Genomic DNA, 19,039 nt, shown 5'->3' on the forward strand with positions numbered 1-19,039 from the left:
CACGTTCCAAACGTTCTAGGTCCATGGAATTATACTTGCTCCATGTGAAAAGGAATTCAATTACAATAGAAAAAGATATCCATCCTTAATAAAATATTTGTTTGTTTGCAGCACTGTAATAAATACGATTACAACTACTTATTACTTTCTTTGTTCTTTTTTATTTGTCGCGGTTTAATTAAAAAAATAAACTAGTGAGTGATAAATATTTGAGAACAGAGATAAGTATGTAAAAACCAATATTTCATTGATCATTGTCGGTGTCCCATATTTCCTTATTATTAAAGCAGAAAGGAAATCTGTTCTCACATGCGTCCACGTCGGCAAAATTTTCTTAGTCGTTGGATCGTGCATCATTGGTTTCTATTCTCTCCCGTGCGTCCGTGTAGATACTTCCAGGTGACGATTCTTCTCTCCTCGCACTGTCTGTTCCTGCACATCTCGCGCTCCCTCCTCCCCTAAACCCCACGCTCACCCGCGGCTCCGGCGACAGCCGCTTTGGACTCCGGTTCCCTCCGTCGGCGGTCCAAAAGTCCATGTAAGTGCGCTCCCTCCCCACCTCCACCCCCGCCCTCCCCCGCCCGCTCGCTCGCGGCTCCGGTGACAGTCGCCACCGCTTCAGACTCCGGATCCTCCATCGCGTACAGCAGCGAGCTCCAAGACGGTGGCACCACAGATGCAACATCTGGTGGGGGAGTCCGCTGTGAAGTAGGCGGCCAGGACCAGGGACGAGTCCCACAGCTAGGAGCCAGTGAGGACGCGACCGGTGGCTGGGTCGCTGCTGCCGCCGTGCTCCACCACGGTCCACGGCCAGCGCGTGCCCTTCATATTGCCGCATCCCCCTCCACTTTCTATATTTGTTTACTGGATTAATGATTGCTTATTAACCTACTTTCTAACCGACTGTGCCATTGAATTTGGATATTGACAATTGAAATCCACATTTGCTCCTAACAAATGTGCCCATTCTATATTTATTTACTGAGATTAACGATCGCTTAATACCATACTTTCTAACAGACTCTGCAGGTTTGTCCCTTGCGCACTGAGCAAAAGCATCTCTAAATTTTTAGAAAATTAGACTTCAATTACAAGAGGTACGTTTACATAATACATTGACACCCCTTATTTTAATTATTCCCATTAAGTCATGTATGCATTCACTTATTCCCTTGTTGCATTTTTCTATATATATACTGCGTGAAGATCTGCATGCCAGTGCCCTCCATATTAGCTTCTTACGGTGGGGCTCTTTCAAGTCGCATTTGATGCATCTCCCTCCCAAAGGTACTGATTTTGTATAGCACCAAGTCCTACAGGGTTCTTTTCCTATGAAAATGTGAAAATGTTCTTTATCTAAACATTCCCACTTCATATCAGAAGATGCACATCTCGATTCGTAATAAAGGTTGCTCCTTTTTAAAAATTCACAGGGGTGTATCAACGCTTCTTATGTTTTCTACCCAATTTTACACACTCAATCCTCTGAAACCTGTGTTTGTCAATAGTGTGTTTTCTTCATTAGGGTGTGTGTTTTCCTTCATTAGGGTGTGTGTTTTTCTTCCATGCGAGGAACCACTGAATTCTCTTGGCCACTTGCATCAATGTGAGTTTTTCTTCATTACGAGGAATTAAACAACTATTATTTCCCTTTCCTCTCTGTCAAATGGCCATTTCATTACTCTAATGACTATTCTATTCACTCTGCAATAGAAAGAACCTCATTAGAAGATAGGTATGTATTTCAACCTTACTTCAAGAGTTACGCCTCTTCCTTTTACGTAGCCTTCTATTAATTAAATTACATTTAATTTTTCAAATCATTTTCTAAAAAAGATTATATACGTTTTAAATGAACTGTGCATTTTCCCGTTGTAAATGTGTGTACCTATACATTTTCCACATATATATTCATCTCTGAACCACTTACATTAGTGTGTGTGTTTCTTCATTGTGAGGAATTACACAACTACTGTTTCCCTTTCCTCTCTATCAAACGACCATTTTGTTACTCTAGTGACCAACTTATTCACTCTAAAAGAAAAAAAACTCACTGGAAGATATGTATGTATTTGAACCTTACTTCTAGAATTATGTCTCTTTCTTTACGTAGTTTTTTGTTAATTAAATTTGCATTAGTTGTATAATTCCTTTTCCAAAACATTATATATGTTTTCAATGAAATGTTCTTTTTTGTTTCGGTGCAAATGTGTGCACCTATACATTTTTTCACATATATATTCATTTACTCTTATATTTGTTTCTTATTGTTACGACTGTTCAAAATAAAAAACTGCACAATTATGTTTTGACATGCATTCTATATAGAATAATGAAGAATGATCGCAACAATAGCCATCTGGCCAACTATGTATAAAAACATACTATTTTCTGGGCAGTCGTCCATTCAACAAGATACATAATGCAGTGAATTTATTAACTAATTATGGTTGTTTGTTAAAACCCTTTCCATGTTGTACTGTCTAACACATGCTCTCAAGCTTTGTGGCCTACAATAATGGTATTTTATTGCGATACAAGCGATGCCCCATATTTTTTCGCAACATGTACTGGTATTTTTTCTATTTGAAGTTTTGTTGATCAAACATTGTTATCGATGTCATATCAGATGAGCTATACATATCTTAAAAATTGCTACTACGCAGTACACACTACTCGCCCTTCCTTATTTTCCTTCACCTCCTCTCCCAGAATATCCGCTTTCATCTAATTTGACTATTCATTTTATTGAACTAAAAGAGAGGCATTAGTAGACCAGGATGAAAGAATGGCGCTAATACATGTCAAACTAAAAGTTAAGACTGCATCTTAGTTCGATTCTATAGTGGGACACTTCTTTTCTTGACTAATTGCTTCGTGCTTCTAGATTTTTTAGTTTTAACTTTCAGAGATGTGGCTACTGAGATTGTTGTTTCTCAAGTCCAGCAGGCTCTGCAACTCCTGTAGCTTGCTGATATCCGAAGGGATCAGGCTGGACAGGTAATTCTGTGGCAGATTTAGCTCATAGAGATCACTCAGTTTTGTGACCGTCGTCGAAATCAGACCTGAGATCTGGTTGTGTGTGAGATTCAGCATGTTGCCGAGTTTAGGTGGCACTATTCCAGGTTTGCTTTCATCAGTTCAATTTTTCCTAGATTTTACAGATTCATGAATAGCTTCTTATTATTAGTGCAACTAATATTCAGTCTGCTCAAATATCAATGGCCCACCTAATTTTGTAAAAAAGATGAGCACTACACCAACCATTCCTATATTTTGCGAGCTTTGTTTTCGAACATGCCTTCTAGCTTTACCATGTTAACAATTGACAACCAATTCAATTGGTCCTTTGGCTTCTTCATTCCAGCGTTAAGTAGTACCCCTGCTCCTCAAGGACAACATCAGTGAGGTAATTACTTCATCCCTTATCCTATTTTATAGAATGATATGATTAGTTGTTTGAATATCGTATCTTCCTTAATTTCTTTTGTTCCATTTTTCTTGTCATCTGTACTGCAGTCATGTTCGTATATGCACATTAAGATCTTCAGTGACGTTTGTATATGCACATCATAAGCTTTGCTAACTTTGAAGCATTGTAGTTGACTTTTAATAATATATTCCATTGCTGGTCACAACAACTCAAGTAGTGAGTCATTTTTATTAGGGACATAAGGTATGTATATTTCTGTTATCACCACAACGTATAGCTACTGCATTGATTTACACAACACTCTTTGATACTGCTTTTACCGTCACATATTTTTTCTTACATCTACTACATCAACGATACACCTTTAAAAATTACACTATGGGAGGACTACACACATTTTTTCTATTGACGAGGTTTACAACAACAAAGAAAGCAAGCCTATAATCATATTATTTGTCAACTATTTAACTAAACAATTTAAAGGTTAAACTCCGAAGATGTTTTGTTTCACTTTTGCATTAGTTCTCCTATTAAACATGAAACCAACAATGCTGCTTCTAATGTAGGGCAAGTATAATTAAGTGGTACTTCAACCCAGATACCCCATTAACTCATGCGTACTACAACAGGAATGTAAAAAAAAGGATAACATACTTCCTTGCTATGCACATCTAATATTCATTTTTAACACTTATATCATGTTTCCTAAACTATATATTCACAGTTACCTACATGTTCAATTTTTCCCATCATACTATTGCTAATATTGACATGCTAATTTCCCCTTCCTAACATATAGGTTTTTTTTTCAAATTTTCCCATCATACTACTGCTAACATTGACATACTAATTAAAATACATAAAACTACTCAATTTTACATTATATAAATGATACACCAACATCTTGAGTACCAAACAAAGAATCTAACCGCAATTAACATTTTTTTATGTCTCACAGGATTCTATTTTGTGTGCCTACAAAGCTTCCCATGCTGACAAAAAGCAATCTACTTTCGTGTACATACGACCAACCTCCTACAACAAACAACATGCCTTGTTTTATGTATGCTATTGCACCTCATATAAAACATATAATTTCTTTTTAATGAATATTGCACTGTATGTTTATGTTACAACCAAACTTCATGTATGATACATGTCTTATCAAACTACTCTCAAGTTTGTGTTAAGTGTGCTACAACATTTATCTATTCTACAACCAAAATTACTTGCTTAATCACCATCATAGCACACTATCCACCACAGTATCGCTCTATACATATTCACTTCGCCACGCGCGCATGAGCGCGCGTAATACACTAGTAGAAAGAATAAATATGAAACCAAAAGGAATAAAAATGAGAGAGACGGGAGGGAGGTACAATAAATAAATCTCTACAACTATTATGACCGAACTGTAGACTGCCCCCGCCATCCACTTCGCATGCCGAAAACCCCAACCACCGCCCCGCCGCCCCGATCGCCGCGATCCCCGCCTGCACGCCCGCCTGCCGAAAACCCCAACCACCGCCTCGATCGCCGCGATCCCCGCCGCCCCGAACGCCACGATCCCCGCCTGCACGCCCGCATGCCGAAAACCCCAACTACCGCCCCGCCGCCCCGATCGATCCCCGCCGCCCCGAACGCCATGATCCCCGCCTGCACGTCCGCGTGCCGAAAACCCCAGCCAAGCCATCCCTCCGGCCGCGAACGCCGCGAACCCCGCGCGCGATTCGCAGCGGCAAAAGCTGAAGCAAACAAACGCAAACGGCTCATCCCATTCCCATCACATGATTCCCAACTCAGCGCCGCATCGCGTCACCGCAATCTCGCAGTCACCCCCCAAATTCCCATGTACTCCTCTTGCTCCCGATAATGGCTTGATTTCTCAGTCCGCACTCGTCACTGAGGCTGGGCGCTGACGCCTTCCCCGTTTTTGCAGCTCCGCGACCGCTAGCCGTGAGGATGAGCCTCCTCCGCAACCGCCGCCGGCTTACAACATCATCCCGATCCACGACGTGGTGATGCAAGGGGAGCACCCGTCGCTACGGTTCCCGGAGGTGCGCGCGGCCGTGGAGGCGCTGGCGCACGCGGCGGACCTGCCGCCGCCGCCGCTCGCCCGCGGCTGGGACGCCTTCCGTGCCGACCTCTTCGACTGGCTCGGCGCCACCTGCGGCTTCCAGCTCGACAACGTCCGCAACCAGCGGGAGCACCTCGTGCTCCTCCTCGCCAACGCGCAGCTCCGCGCAGGCGGCACCCTCCCCACCGACCACCCCGCCGACGTGCTGCACCACTCCATCGCGCGGGACATCCGGAGGAAGCTCCTCAAGAACTACAAGACCTGGTGCTCCTACCTCGGCAAGAGGCCGCACGTCCATGTGCCCAGCGGCGGACGCCGTGTCGCTCAGGGGGTCGGCCCTGACACACGCCGCGACCTACTGTACACCGCCCTCTACCTCCTCATCTGGGGCGAGGCGGCCAATTTGAGGTTCATGCCGGAGTGCCTCTGCTACATCTTCCACTACATGGGCACTCGATCTCAACCATGTCATCGACCAGTCGATTGATATCGAGACTGGGCGACCATCAGTTCCTGCGGTGCACGGTGTGGATGCTTTCCTTGACAAGGTTGTGAAGCCGATATATGACGTGCTCGAGGCTGAGGTGAAGTTCAGCCGGAATGGGACCAAGCCACACTCGGCCTGGAGGAACTATGATGATGTGAATGAGTACTTCTGGAGCCGCAGAGTTTTCAGGCGGCTCCAGTGGCCCCTGTCACCAGCGAGGAGCTTCTTTATAAAGCCAGGAAACCCCGGGCGTATTGGCAAGACTGGTTTTGTTGAGCAGAGGTCGTTCTGGAATGTGTACCGCAGCTTTGATCGGGTATTGGTGATGCTCATTCTGTTCTTTCAAGCAGCAATGATCGTTGCATGGGATGGCCACACTCCGTGGTTTAGCCTACTCTACCGTGACATCCAGATCCGGGTGCTGTCTGTGTTCATCACCTGGGCTGCGCTGCGCATTGTACAGGCAGTGCTTGATGCAGGCACACAATACAGCCTCGTGAGGACGGATACTATATTTCTCGCAGTACGGATGGTGCTCAAGGTGCTTGTTGCTGTTGGGTGGACTATATCACATTCATTGTGCTCTATGTTCGAATGTGGAATCAGAGGTGGCATGACCGCAGGTGGTCTTTTTCTGCCAATTCCAGGGTGTTAAACTACCTTGAGGCAGCTGCTGTGTTTCTCATCCCACAGGTGCTTGCACTTGTGCTCTTCATCAGGATACTTCTCCCCACTGCCGCTCGGGGTTTGTCGTGCGGTGCCCGTTTATTGGAGAACAGTGCCTGATCGCTCATCAGGTTGGAGAACGGGACGGGACACCGGACCGCGGAGGCCACCGGGAAGTACAAGCAATATCGAGTTCCTGTTCCTCACGAGGCGACGACCTCGCCTGACGGTGACGGCAACCCCAGCAGCTGGAGGACGAGTGGAGATGCGACGCGATGCCTCGTTGGAGACGCACCGTGGCGTGCTGACCTTCACCGCCTGCTGCCGCCGCGCCGTACCGTGATTAATGAAGCATGCTACTAATGATTTTGGGGGCACTGTCCGTCCGACTGTTCCCATGATACAGTTTTGGTAAATAAGACCCGTACATGTAGTACCTCTTTCACGTTCGTACACGGTCCTCCTACGTGCCTTCCTGACTTCCCAAGGATTTGGTGTCCCCAGAAATTGTACCACGCTAGCGACACACGATTTATTTTTTGTTATTAAGGGGCAGTGTACTAAATCCATTTTACATCTTGTCATCTACACGCGAAATCCATTTTTTCTATTGATGCACCTAGATACCAAGCTCACCTATTTTGGTTGGAGTTGGGGAGTTTTAGATAGGAGGAGCAAAGGGTGATCGAGGTGCAGATTAGGATGTGGCAGCAGGGGGTACAGGACAATGTAGAGCAGATGAAGGACAAGCAGACTGCAACTTTGGATGATGTACTAGCATCAGCACAAGTTGATTCGTGCAATACCGATGGTGCATCAATAATAGGCGTGTAGAACTACATATTTTCCATGTCTTCTTTTTCTCATGTATTATGTAGTTTAATGTTCAATCGTGTTGACCCTATTTGTTCTTTTGACAGTCGCAAATAGTTCGTGAGGCAGCTATGCTCACCACAAGTGTAAGATGAACAAGCACAAGCTCCAGAAGCGACTTCGCCGCCACACATGAGAGCTCTCTCCTATCCAGTTCGAGGTGATAACATTGTGTTTAGTTTCTCTGATACGTCTTACCATTAGCTATTCTGTATCTAGATAAAAGCCTAATCCATAAAGAATATTTACGTTTACCAATTACTCCCATGTACCGATTGTTAAGGAGTGGAGTAGTACACGTCCTTCTAGGGTCTTTTCTTTCTTCTTTTTTGGGGTAAAATTCGCGTTGTCTATTCAGATGGAACTTACGAGATTGTCCGATACAAGCAAGGTGTGTGTCTGGTCATCTGAATCTGTTTTGACAACAAGGATCCACGTCTGAACTGGACAGGCGTGTGCCAGAACAACAATGAATCAATTTGCGTACTCCCGTTGCAACGCACGGGCACACACCTATTTATAAAATAAATGCGTAAAAAGGAATGGCCCAGGAGAAGTCCCGTACGGGTGCGCTCCGCTTGGGCCGAACAAGGCCTGGGCTACGGCCGCCGCCGCATCGGACATCCTTTCACCCTTCAGCCCGCGTGCCCTCTGTTTCTCTCCCGGTTCTTCCCCTCTCTTGCGACGACAGGGTTGGGTAACGCCGCTCGCCGCCGCCGCCGCCATACGCAGGTGCCGAGGCCTTCGTCGATCTCTTAGCCGTCGACAAGCACCCAAGGTATTCCCACCCCTCTATTCCGTGCATGTTGTGCGAGCCGAGCTCCCAAACTCTAACCTAGAGCTATTTTGCAATTTGATGCCTTTACTGGGTCCACCCGTGAGTGCTGATCTGAGGATCCTGTTTATCTGACTGTCCTGGTAGGTTGCATTGTTGTTGAATTGTGCAATTTAGAAGATATACTGGGGTTAGATGTTGGGCCGATTATGATAGCCTAAGCTGGTATTAGTTTTGTTTGGGGTCCTGGAACATTGAGCTGATGATGCGTGTTGTGTTTGTTTCATCCAGATCTCCCAATTGATTATTCCGCGAGTCATGATCCGTTTTATCAAAAAAAAAAGAATGATTTGTTATTGATCTTGTCACTTTTGTGCTTCAGAGATGCAGGATAGAATGAGACGGCAGGGGCAATATGGTGAAGCGGATATTAACTCTATGGTTGCTGCCCAGTTGCATCACTACCAGGCACAGCAAAGGGTACAGAAACACCCTGAGAATAGCTACACTGGAAGAGATCCTGCACAAGCTTCTGCGGAGCATCAGTACACTCCCCCTAAAGCAAGACAGAGTCAATGGGATCGAGGTGGACCAAATGCGCCAAGCCAGGTTCCATCATATGCATATAACGAAGGCATGTACTGCAGCTGTTTAGTTTGATATTTTTACATCTGTTCCTTTTCTTTTTCCAAATAGCCTCTTACCCATCTCTTGCAAAATATGGCACTAGTTGCAGCTGGACACCCTATAACTTTGAATGAATGGAGGGATAAAAAAAACTATTGCTTACTATTTACAGTTCTGTAGTTTCATGCTGACTGTTAGTGATACAGCCCAAGGTGCTGGAGGTGCGCAATCCTTTTATGATGGGCAGAGATCTGATACAAAGGTTGGTCTAGAAAAGCAGCCCAGCAAGGAGTCTAGGGAGCAACCTCGTACTGAACGAACTGAAACAAGATACGAGAATTATAATCTTCCTCGGACATTCGAAGGTCTTGAACAAAGTTTCCATGAAGACATTATTTTGCTATCCAAGGAACTACAGGAGGCAGAGGATGCTGAAAATTCTAGACACATGGAGGTATGTCAAATGCACAGTATTTTTTTTCTTTGGTATATGAATACTGAAGTTATTCAGTCTGGTAAACTGCTAAGTTCATGGCAGTGGGTTTTCTTTTTGTGTCTTGTAGGTTGATCTATTCTATGCACGTTCTCAGGCATTCTAACATATCAGCTTAGATCCATCATTATTTATGTTAGTCACTAGCGTCCTAGAAATAATGCAATTCTAGCACTGTGCCATGTTTTAGTATCTTAAGTTTGCTCAATTATAGGTAAAAAACTATCGATATTTACGATATGAAATAAACCATTAGATTAATTACGAATATATTTTTATAATAATTAATTTGGAGCCATAAATGTGAATACTATTCACTAGAAACTTGGTCAAACATGAACCACTTTAACAGGCACACAACCCATGGTTGCAATCTTTTTTGGACAGAGGGAGTATGCCTAAACAGATTTAACATTCAATTCTCACATATAGGATGTATATAAGAATATCTTTTTTTATCGAACCGCGCAGGAGAACCGCACTTCATTTCATTAAGAGAGAAAAACCCTGGGAGATTAGGATCCGCCAGGGTTAAAACAGAACATCAGACTCACACACTTAGACCAGGCAAAGGCACACGACCACGACCTCTAAAACCTGTAGGAGCTGATCCTAGCGACTAACTCCTGACTCCTGGAGGGCTTTTGCCCCAGCCAGACACCATAAGTGCCCCAGCCAGTCACCATAAGTCCTCAGCCACAACTGACTGGAACACTCTCTCTTCCAATACATGTGGATTGGAGTAGAAAATGAACTGATTTTCACTTAAATCCCGCCCAATATGTATGGATTAGGAGTTTTTCATGTTTCTAAATGAGATCTTCATATGGTTGTCCAATATATTATTGGCTTACACTATCGTTGTGATTTAAGGGATTTTCATGGTTGGAAAGTAACTATTAGATAGAGGGTACAGCTACTGTGGACCCGTGCTTCCCTATTGGACATTGCCCCATATGGTTAGGGTAGATTGATATGATTGATATCTATTAGGCAAGGTTAAATCCGGTGGTTATGTTTCTAACTTTCTATAAACCTGGACATCCTTGCCTACATATGTGTAACACCTTGTTTTCCATAATCAATCTACTATCTACTTTCCTACATGGTATCAATGGGTTTTTCCTGGTCCTTCTTCTGTTTCCTAGGCGCGCCACCGAGCCACGCCATCTCCCTCACCGGTCGTCGCCATGCTGACCATCCTTACCCCCATCCACTGCTCTCTCTCAGATTGAGCGTGCCGCAGCCACCGATTACGAGCGTACCGTAGCTGCTGAACGTGCAGCTGCAGACGAGCGCAAGCGCGCCTCCTAAGTGTGTGCTGCTGCTGCTGAACAGGAGGCTGAGGTCGCTGCTGCAGAGCGGCTCGTGACCGTGCGGACGCCGCGCGCACCCAACCCCGCCTCAAAGCCCGCTCCACACTCCCTCTACGAAGCGCTGCTTCTCCATGAAGTTGTAGTCCTCACCAACCTCCACTTGCAGGCCATCAATGTCCAGAACATCCGCACTCTCGTGCCGATTGTCTTCGAGCTCAACTCACACCAGGTGGCGCGAGCTGTTCCTCCTCTCTCCTTGGGGTAGTTCGCTCTCAAGGACCATGCCCTTTGGGACGATCTGAGCCCAGCCTTCTCGGACTGGGTGCGCATGTACTGCATGGTCAAGTCTTGGCTCTACAGCGCCATCTCCCTCGAGCTGTTTGACATTATGCAACGTTCCTGCTCCACACCCCGTTCGATGTGGTTGACCATGGAGTCACGGTTCCTAGGAAACCTCGAGACAGAAGCTCTCCACCTCGACGCTGAGTTTTGGACCTTCGCCCAGGGGACCTCTCTTTCACCAACTACTGTCGGTGCCTCAAGGGCATGGCTAACGCCCTCGAGGACCTCGGCAAACATGTTCCCGACCGCACCTTCATCCTCACCATGATTCGCAGCCTCAATGACAAGTTCGCCTCCATCCGCCTTCACCTCTAGTGCGGTCTTCCCTTCCGCATGCTCATGGAAGCCCAGAATGACCTGCTGTTGGATGAACTGAACCAGGTGCATGGGTCGTCCATGCCTTCCATTGCCCTGGTGTCTATCGGCATGCAGCGTGCTCTTCCGGTGCCTGCTACCTGTCAGGTGCAGCAGCCTTCATAATCCTTGGGACCAGCCAGTTCAGCCGGTTTTAGGGGCGTTCCTTCTAACCATTGGCAGGGCAAACAGGGTGGGCAGCCTGTTGCTGTTTGAGTTGTCCGTGAAGGATCTGGGGCCTCCATCACTTTCTCAGGATGCACGTTCAGCACTACGATGACAAACTGCTCCTTTCTCAGCCACAGTATATGTTGGACATTCTTGATCGGGCTGGTATGGCTGATTGTAAGCCATGCAGTACTCCTGTTGACACCAAGCCGAAGGTCCCTGCAGACTCTGATTCTGTCCAGGATCCTAGTGATTTCTGCGGCTTGGTCGGCACTCTACATTGTTTGACCTTCACCATACTTGACACCTTCTATGTTGTGCAACAGATATGACTTCATATGCATGATCCCCGGACACCCCACCTTGTTGCTCTCAAGCCTATTCTCAATTTGGGGCACTCTAGATTTGGGGCACTCTAGATTTGGGGCTTGTTCTTCGGCCGTCCTCACAGCTAGATGTAGTGGTCTTACTCAATGTTGATTGGGCTGGTTGCTCCAACACACGCGTTCTACCTCTTGTTATGCAGTGTTTCTTGGCGACAATCTCGTCTCGTGGCCCTCCAAGCGGCAGCATTATCCCACTCCAGATCTGAAGTAGAATATCGTTCTGTGGCCAACATCGTCGCTGCGGTTTCCTGGCTGTGCCAGCTATTACTTGAGCTTCATATGCCTCTCTGCACTTGTCTACTGTTACATCAGCACAGTCTACATGTCTACCAACCCCGTTCAGCATCAGCCCCAAGCACATTGAGTTTGATCTACACTTCGTTCGTGAGTGTGTGGCTCTAGGTGACACCAAGGTTCTGCACACCTCTACAACGTCGCAGTTCGTGGACATTTTCACTAAAGGGTTCCCAGGTTCTGTTTTGGACGAGTTTAGGTCAAATCTCAACGTCAACAGTGCAGCCGCTTCGGTTGTGGGGGTGTGTTAGATAGAGGGTACAACTGGACTCTAGGAATCAGAGTGCTGTGCAGATTGAGACTTGCTCCACTAACATAAATCATTATTGTGGACTGAACAGTAATATAATCTCTTAGCTTCGTTTAATCCAAACATATCATTTTTGGCATCCTTATTCTCTGCAACCTGAAATTTGTGTGCTCTTATTCTTTGCTCGCCCTCCAAGCCTCCATCATGGAGACAAGATTAGCAATAAGATAACTGAAGCCCAAAACCAGATGTGCATGAACTGGTTTAGAAGGTAACATTGTGGCTGTGCAGAATTAGCAGGCAGCTTAATTAAGAGAAGGTCCAGCGCCTGAGGCCCAAGGGGCAGCAAAGCACACCAGGGGAGGAGCACTGGGAGCGACACATCGGGATGGATCCTTCACTGCAATTGGCAGTGGGGCAGGTTCTTTGGTGTTATGCTAGGGAGTCTCCAGGTAAGAGGCCATTCAAGGCCTATGGAGGAGCGATCAGTCACCATGGTCTCTGTGAACCATGATTAGCAGCACGGAGGGATGTAGGACTTTCTGTGAAGGGCAGACTAGGCGTCATGGCAGGTCCACTTGCATGTTATCGGGGATTGACTTGTATTGATCCAAGGTGATGGGGCGAGCGGGGCAAAGGAGCGTGCAGACGCTTCTGTTAAGCAATGTGGCTGCGCACCCGGACGTGGACTCCACAGACCTGGTGTAGCCGCGTAGGGAAGGGAGCGCTGGCACAAGGGCCCGGGCGTAGGGGAGTGGGGTGAGGGGCGAGCGCAGACGATTCAGCTTCATATTTTTTTAGGTGTACAGATTAGGCAAAGATAAATCATTGACATCCTTACCTATATGTGTAACACCTTGTTCCCCATAATCAATCTACTATCTACTTTCCTGTAGTAACGAACAAATCAGCTGAAGGTGTTGATGCATGAACTCAAATTCCATACTTCTTTTAGAAACATTGTTGTATGCTTGATAATAAAGCTACACATTTATAATATTCAACGCTGTAACTTTGGAATATGTAAGTCAACACAAGGATATAGTAAAAATGTTGTCACCCTCACATTGTTGTGTGCTTGAGCAACGTTTTTTTTTGGTAGTTGAGATCTATTTTCAGTAATTTTATACATTTGTTGAAACTTAGACAACTATCATTCCATGTTTCTTATGTCTGTCTACAGAGATTGAAGGATATAAATACACAGTACCAGGAGAAACTATTAGCACTTAGAGCTCGGCAAGCGAACTATAGAGATGAGTTCCTGCGCAAGGAATCTCTAGCACGCCAGCAGCAATACCAGCACGCCAGCATGAGCCATTACGCTAGCAATTCCACGGCTGGGGAGCAGCATGGTTATAACCCAACGGCAGCAGGCACGCCTCCTGTTGCTGCTGGAGGTGCTTATGGTGAGGCTCATCGGGGTTATGCTTCTGGCCAGTATGAATCATTTAGCGATCGTCCAGATTATCCAGAGTTCCATGATGGGGGCAGAGGTCGTGGTCGTAGTTCTGAGCAGCGTGCTCAATACCCTGGTGGTCGTGCTTATAATTCCGGTGGCCGGCGATTCTAGATATGCTTTGAACTTTGAAGGACGATCTATCACTCTGTCAAGCGAGCTCATATCACCTGATGTCAGTGTGCTGTACCGTGCTATACTCGACCGAGAAACCTAAGCGCTCATAAAACTTGTTCTACAATTCAGGTGCATCGAACTACTTTATGGTTTTGCTAGAGTTCATTCTGGTTATAATTGTAGAGGAACGAAACGATGAGAGAACACTGACTTTTCCGTTTCTCTGCATTCATGTAATATGATCTCGGAAGCAATAACATTTCATCTTCTATAGCTTCGAGCATCAGAGAGATGGTCAAATGACACTGATTTGCATTACATGTGATTGTGAAACATTTGCTTTTGAAAATGCCAATAAAAAGAAGCATATCCCACTTGTTCTGCCGTTTGGCACAACTGTTTAATCAATGAAAAACCTGTAAAACTGGATGTGCAAACAGCGCCATTTATAAACATCAAGTTTGCATATGCTGTTAATTTTATCATCATAGTATGCTTTGGTAATTGGCATGTGCATAATTTAATTGGCAAGCAATTTGCAGCGGCGGTCTTTTAAGAAGCATTTCTTACACTCTCAAGAACATTCAAACTGGAATCTTGCGGTGAAGTGGAACAAAAGAACTTACCCTTTGAACCGCTGGTACATCGAAGACTAATAAAATATATAAGTAGAGACCCAAGTTACAACGACGAAGCAACTAGCTGTACACAAAGCAAGGCAATATTATATTCTCTTCACAAGCCACTTAGCCCTTCAAACCCTCGTCCGTTCTCTGTTTTTTTACTCCCCTAAAGTATTACAGGAGGATGCTCCAGACTCCACAGATGTAGATGGACATCTTTTTCAGTGAGCCCTTGGCCTTTGAAGTTGTTCTAATGCAGTCACAACCTGATCCATGCCAGGCCTGCATCGTGCGTCCATCGATAAGCATTGCAGCGCCAGTGTTGCCACCTTCTGAGCCGCGGGAAGGGAATACTGGGAACCCAGCCGTGAGTCCAGGACATGAATGACCCTCCTCTTGTTGGTGATGTAAGGTCTAGCCCACTCCACCAGATTGTGCTGACCGGGCGGGCGGTTCTTGTCCAGAGCGCGCTGCCCGGACAGCAGCTCCAGAAGAACCACACCGTAGCTGTACACATCGCTCTTCGCTGTCAAATGGCCTGTGTACCATGAGGTTAAGCAGTATAAGTTGCCGTAAATTATACATACGCATATCATGTTGACTTCTACTGCTGTTAGAGCATGTGCGAAATTTTGTAGGCTTAAGAACAAGTTGCAAGCAATTGAGTATTCAGAATTTGTGTGTTGACTTGAGGGTCACAATTCCTGATTTCATGGTTGTTCGTGCATGAAACCAGCCGGAGAATCTAGTTGTATTTTTTATGGACTAACCAAAGGTATGGCAAACCGTATTCAAGTAGCATAATGTGACGCTTCAATTTCCCCCTTTACAGGATGGCATACATCATACACCTCAGTCTTTGAATTTTTATATCATAAGGCGCACATGCTGTGCTTCTTTACTGAATAGAGTATTTGAACACTCCTCCCCTCCCCCCAAAGTTGCTCTAAACAAATGTGCCATCTAAGCACAATACAAAGGCATGACATATAAAAATAAACAAACGAATCTAACTAAATGGCATGCACGCAATCAGTATCATTGTCTTCCAAAATACAATTTTTTTTTCTCGGCTACAGAGATAAGATGGACGAAAAAAAGAGAGATACAATGAAATAAATATATCGATAAAAGAGAAAGAGCTATGATGAAAGAAAAAAAAAGTTCAATCTACCCACTTTCTTAATACGGCCATTATAATGCATCAAAAATATCAGTGACACAAATACGATACATTACTGGCTGCCAAATCATGTTTACAAAGATTACCTGTCGCAAGATATTCAGGGGCAGCGTATCCTTGTGTCCCCATGACCCTAGTAGAAACATGGCTCTTATCACCGCTTGGACCGTCCTTTGCCAAACCGAAATCAGACAGTTTTGCGTTGTACTCCTGTAATATAATAAAAGGTAAAACAAAGAGTTCCGAATCTTTAGACAGAAGTTCGTTTGGATTGCACATATTGACAGGACGGTTTTGCAAGCAGACCGAGTCGAGAAGGATATTGGAGGTCTTGAAATCGCGGTAGATAACTTTGGCCTGGTCGCCGTGCAGGAAAGCAAGACCTCTGGCAGCCTCGAGAGCAACCTTCATGCGTAAGTTCCATGGGAGCGGCTGGAAGTTCGAGCCCCCTGCAACACCATAGCATTCAGTCCTTTTTTTCATAAAGCGAGAAGCCAAGAATGGAGGGATATCGCGAACGAAACACTCGAGAGAGAGCCTACTCCTGAAGAGATGATGCTCCAGGCTCCCTCTCGGCATATACTCGTACACAAGAAGCCGCTGCTCGTCCTCCAAGCAGTAGCCGATGAGTTTCACGAGATTAGGGTGGGATAACTGCCCCAGGTAATTGACCTCCGCCTGCAAAGTCATCGCAGATGATTAAAGCCACCTATGGTGATGAGCCAAACAACACAAGAGGAGAGTGGAGGGACACGAACCAGCCATTCCCGGTGCCCTTGGAAGCTGTCGAGCTTGAGCTTCTTGACGGCGACGATGATCCCGGCGCCCGGCCTGACGGGCGCGAGCGTGCGCTCATCCATCCACCCCTTGAACACGGACCCGAAGCCCCCCTCCCCGAGCAGGCTGTCCGGCCTGAAGTTCCTCGTGGAGCCTTTGAGCTCGCCGAAGCTGAACTTGCGGACATTCGACGACTCCAGGATCTCCGCCTCCGTACGAGGGGTTGGCGGCACCGACGACGACGAGCCGGACGTCTTGGTGCCGAAGGTGCTGGTGTCGGCCGCGTTCTTGCTGACGCTCTTAGAACCGGCGGTCCCTGGAATCACAATTCACAAGCGTGTCTACTGATTTAGGCAAAGGAAGAAAAAGCTTTGTTCCTCGTGACGCGCCATACTGATTTGGCTAGCTAATACACCACCTGGGCATTGTAACGGGAGCTCGGTGCCATCCTCGCTCACCACCTCTGACTCCCAACAATCGCGAAATGGAGTAGTAAATAGTTCTACTCTCGTCGGATGGGGCAAAAGAAGAAGAAGAAAAAAAAGGCATGGAGATTATTTCAAATCTAGGCCGGCTGTTATTTGTTTCCCCCCTTCCCCCCTCGATCGAAGTGCAACGAAACGGATCAGTAAACGCTCCGGCCTTACTCCTATACCGGAAGCAGAAACAGAAGGTCGCTCCAACAACCAGAGCTAAGAAGGCGGACGCTGGGTGTCAGTCAGTAACCAGGAAGCTGAGATTGCAGTACCTGAGGAATTGGGGGCACTGAAGGAAGGGTTGATCTCGGCGTTCCCCTCCACGCCGGCGCAGTTCCCCATCAGGAACGAGCTCTCGCGGCAGCGCGCAGGCGGGGGGGGAGAGGGAGGTAGAAGCGGCTAGCTGAACTACGTCTGGGTTTATTTGCCTCGTGGTGTCATCCTCTCGCTGCGTGGGAAGGAGGTGATGAGTACAATGGCTGCTGCAGTGCTTGCCCGGCTGGCTCTGGCTCTGGCTGCCTGCCTGCCTGCGAGGGAGGGCGGTGGAGGGTGGTGGACTGGTGGTGGGCGCGCGCCGTGGGGTCCGTTAGGTCATTAATGGACGGGCAAGCCCGGCTTTCCGTCTCGTCTCGTCTCGTCTCGTCTTTGTTTTTTTTTTCTTTCCATGCGCTTCACGCCTTGGCCTCTTCCCGGCTTCAGGTTGAAGAGTACCAAAATTTTGATCTGTGCTTCCATCAGAAACTGTATGATTCCACCGATTCAACGTTCGTCCATTCCTTTTTGTTTTCTGAGTTACCACTATGTCAGAGAATGTTCCGCTGCTTCGATCTTTAATGTAAACTCAGACGGTCCTATGTGTAGACTAACGGTATTCGGTATACGAATGCAAAAAAAAAAAACGTCATTCCAAACTGGACAGCTACAGCCGCGCTCTTCTGGCCTTAATGATAATGCATATACACATGCTGTATTTTCTAGAAAGAAAGAAAGAAAAAACAAGACGCAGTCACGTATATCCAGCGAATACACAGTTATACGGCGATAGTGCACCCCCGGCACAGATTGGTGCAAAACAACAGAGCGCGATAGCGATAGGGGATGTATCGTAGGCGTAGGCCCCGGGCCCTGGCCGGGGTGCTGCACCTGTTTGACTAAACAGACGCTCATTTAGGTTGGAGGAGGAGGAAGTGGCGGTGGTTGGCGCCTGCCTGCTTGGAATTTAGCGCATGCCGATGCCGTGCCCCCCAGCGAATCGCAGGGGAAGCCTCCTCGCGTTGCCGTTGCCGATCCATCATCCGGCGGCACGGCTCACCCGCGCTGCTGCTTGTTTGTTGTTGCGTGGCACCTAGTACTGGCGACCCGAGCCGCACCGCACCACGGTATTGCCCCGACGAGTCTTGGCGGATTGACAACCAGTCGCGCGCGGAAGTCGCCGGTGAAGCGTCACCCACGGGCGCAAGTGGCGATGCGGATTAGTGTAGTGGCCGAGGGACGGTCCCTTTCGATGTAGCTGGAGCCTGCCCTGGACGCTGGAGTCTGGAGGCTGGAGGTGTCAGTCCAACCGCTGCCATGCAACGCAGGATTCATGTCTGGACTCTGGATCTGCCCGGCTATTGTATGGGGGGGAAACCACAAACGTGCTGGTATATACGCGGCAGGCGCGCGCGCGTGTGCGACCGGTACTCCATAACAGGCACTCGCACGTTTAGTTATCCCCACTTCCCCCAGAAGCTTCGAGGCGTGCCAATACTATTTCCATTCCATTCCATTCCATTCCACGCCGACGACATAAATGAAAGGCCACGAACCTAGAAACACACTTGTTTTTTCCGCACGTAGGGAGGGATATCTATCTATATC

The 19,039-nt window shown here is 46.8% G+C and overlaps 3 protein-coding genes across 6 annotated transcripts; 2 read left to right on the plus strand and 1 right to left on the minus strand.

The window, feature by feature from the left end:
- Positions 1-395: 395 nt before the first annotated feature.
- LOC100272530 (callose synthase 11) lies at positions 396-7,860 on the plus strand. Of its 3 annotated transcripts, XM_035963331.1 has the most exons (7): positions 420-538; positions 1,021-1,097; positions 1,207-1,287; positions 2,947-3,125; positions 3,368-3,409; positions 4,392-5,287; positions 5,376-7,276. In XM_035963331.1, the coding sequence occupies exons 6-7, from the start codon at positions 4,878-4,880 to the stop codon at positions 5,998-6,000; spliced, it is 1,035 nt and encodes a 344-aa protein (XP_035819224.1). In that variant the 5' UTR covers positions 420-538; positions 1,021-1,097; positions 1,207-1,287; positions 2,947-3,125; positions 3,368-3,409; positions 4,392-4,877; the 3' UTR covers positions 6,001-7,276. The 3 variants fall into 3 exon arrangements, 2 of the variants coding, with proteins under 2 accessions (XP_035819223.1, XP_035819224.1); XR_004853101.1 differs by adding an exon at positions 7,587-7,860 and having other exon boundaries at positions 396-538; positions 1,207-3,409; positions 5,376-7,077; XM_035963330.1 differs by having other exon boundaries at positions 417-538; positions 1,207-5,287.
- A 312-nt stretch (positions 7,861-8,172) lies between these two features.
- Positions 8,173-14,393, plus strand: LOC100276087 (uncharacterized). The gene is made up of 4 exons (NM_001371609.1): positions 8,173-8,317; positions 8,697-8,948; positions 9,148-9,395; positions 13,728-14,393. Exons 2-4 carry the CDS (start codon positions 8,699-8,701, stop codon positions 14,115-14,117), a joined length of 888 nt encoding a protein of 295 aa, NP_001358538.1. The 5' UTR covers positions 8,173-8,317; positions 8,697-8,698; the 3' UTR covers positions 14,118-14,393.
- A 330-nt stretch (positions 14,394-14,723) lies between these two features.
- LOC100282988 (protein kinase APK1A) lies at positions 14,724-17,810 on the minus strand. 2 transcript variants are annotated; one of them, NM_001155892.1, is given in 6 exon segments: positions 14,764-15,281; positions 16,013-16,136; positions 16,233-16,375; positions 16,469-16,604; positions 16,685-17,019; positions 17,452-17,629. In NM_001155892.1, coding segments are annotated over 6 exon segments (1,125 nt in total). In that variant the 5' UTR covers positions 17,522-17,629; the 3' UTR covers positions 14,764-14,964.
- Between the last annotated feature and the right edge of the window lie 1,229 nt (positions 17,811-19,039).

Source organism: Zea mays, chromosome 1 (genome assembly GCF_902167145.1).
Source record: "Zea mays cultivar B73 chromosome 1, Zm-B73-REFERENCE-NAM-5.0, whole genome shotgun sequence".
Lineage (NCBI taxonomy): Eukaryota > Viridiplantae > Streptophyta > Magnoliopsida > Poales > Poaceae > Zea > Zea mays.

Coding starts and splice junctions, on each gene's coding strand:
- LOC100272530 (XM_035963330.1), top strand. CDS start 4,878: ATGCCGAAAACCCCAACCACCGCCCCGCCGCCCCGATCGCCGCGATCC. Junction 5,288..5,375: donor GTCACCCCCCAAATTCCCAT/GTACTCCTCTTG, acceptor CCGTTTTTGCAG/CTCCGCGACCGCTAGCCGTG.
- LOC100276087 (NM_001371609.1), top strand. CDS start 8,699: ATGCAGGATAGAATGAGACGGCAGGGGCAATATGGTGAAGCGGATATT. Junction 8,949..9,147: donor ATCATATGCATATAACGAAG/GCATGTACTGCA, acceptor TTAGTGATACAG/CCCAAGGTGCTGGAGGTGCG. Junction 9,396..13,727: donor AAAATTCTAGACACATGGAG/GTATGTCAAATG, acceptor GTCTGTCTACAG/AGATTGAAGGATATAAATAC.
- LOC100282988 (XM_008678816.3), bottom strand. CDS start 17,521: ATGGGGAACTGCGCCGGCGTGGAGGGGAACGCCGAGATCAACCCTTCC. Junction 17,020..17,451: donor CAGTGCCCCCAATTCCTCAG/GTACTGCAATCT, acceptor TTGTGATTCCAG/GGACCGCCGGTTCTAAGAGC. Junction 16,137..16,232: donor CCAATATCCTTCTCGACTCG/GTCTGCTTGCAA, acceptor ATTATATTACAG/GAGTACAACGCAAAACTGTC.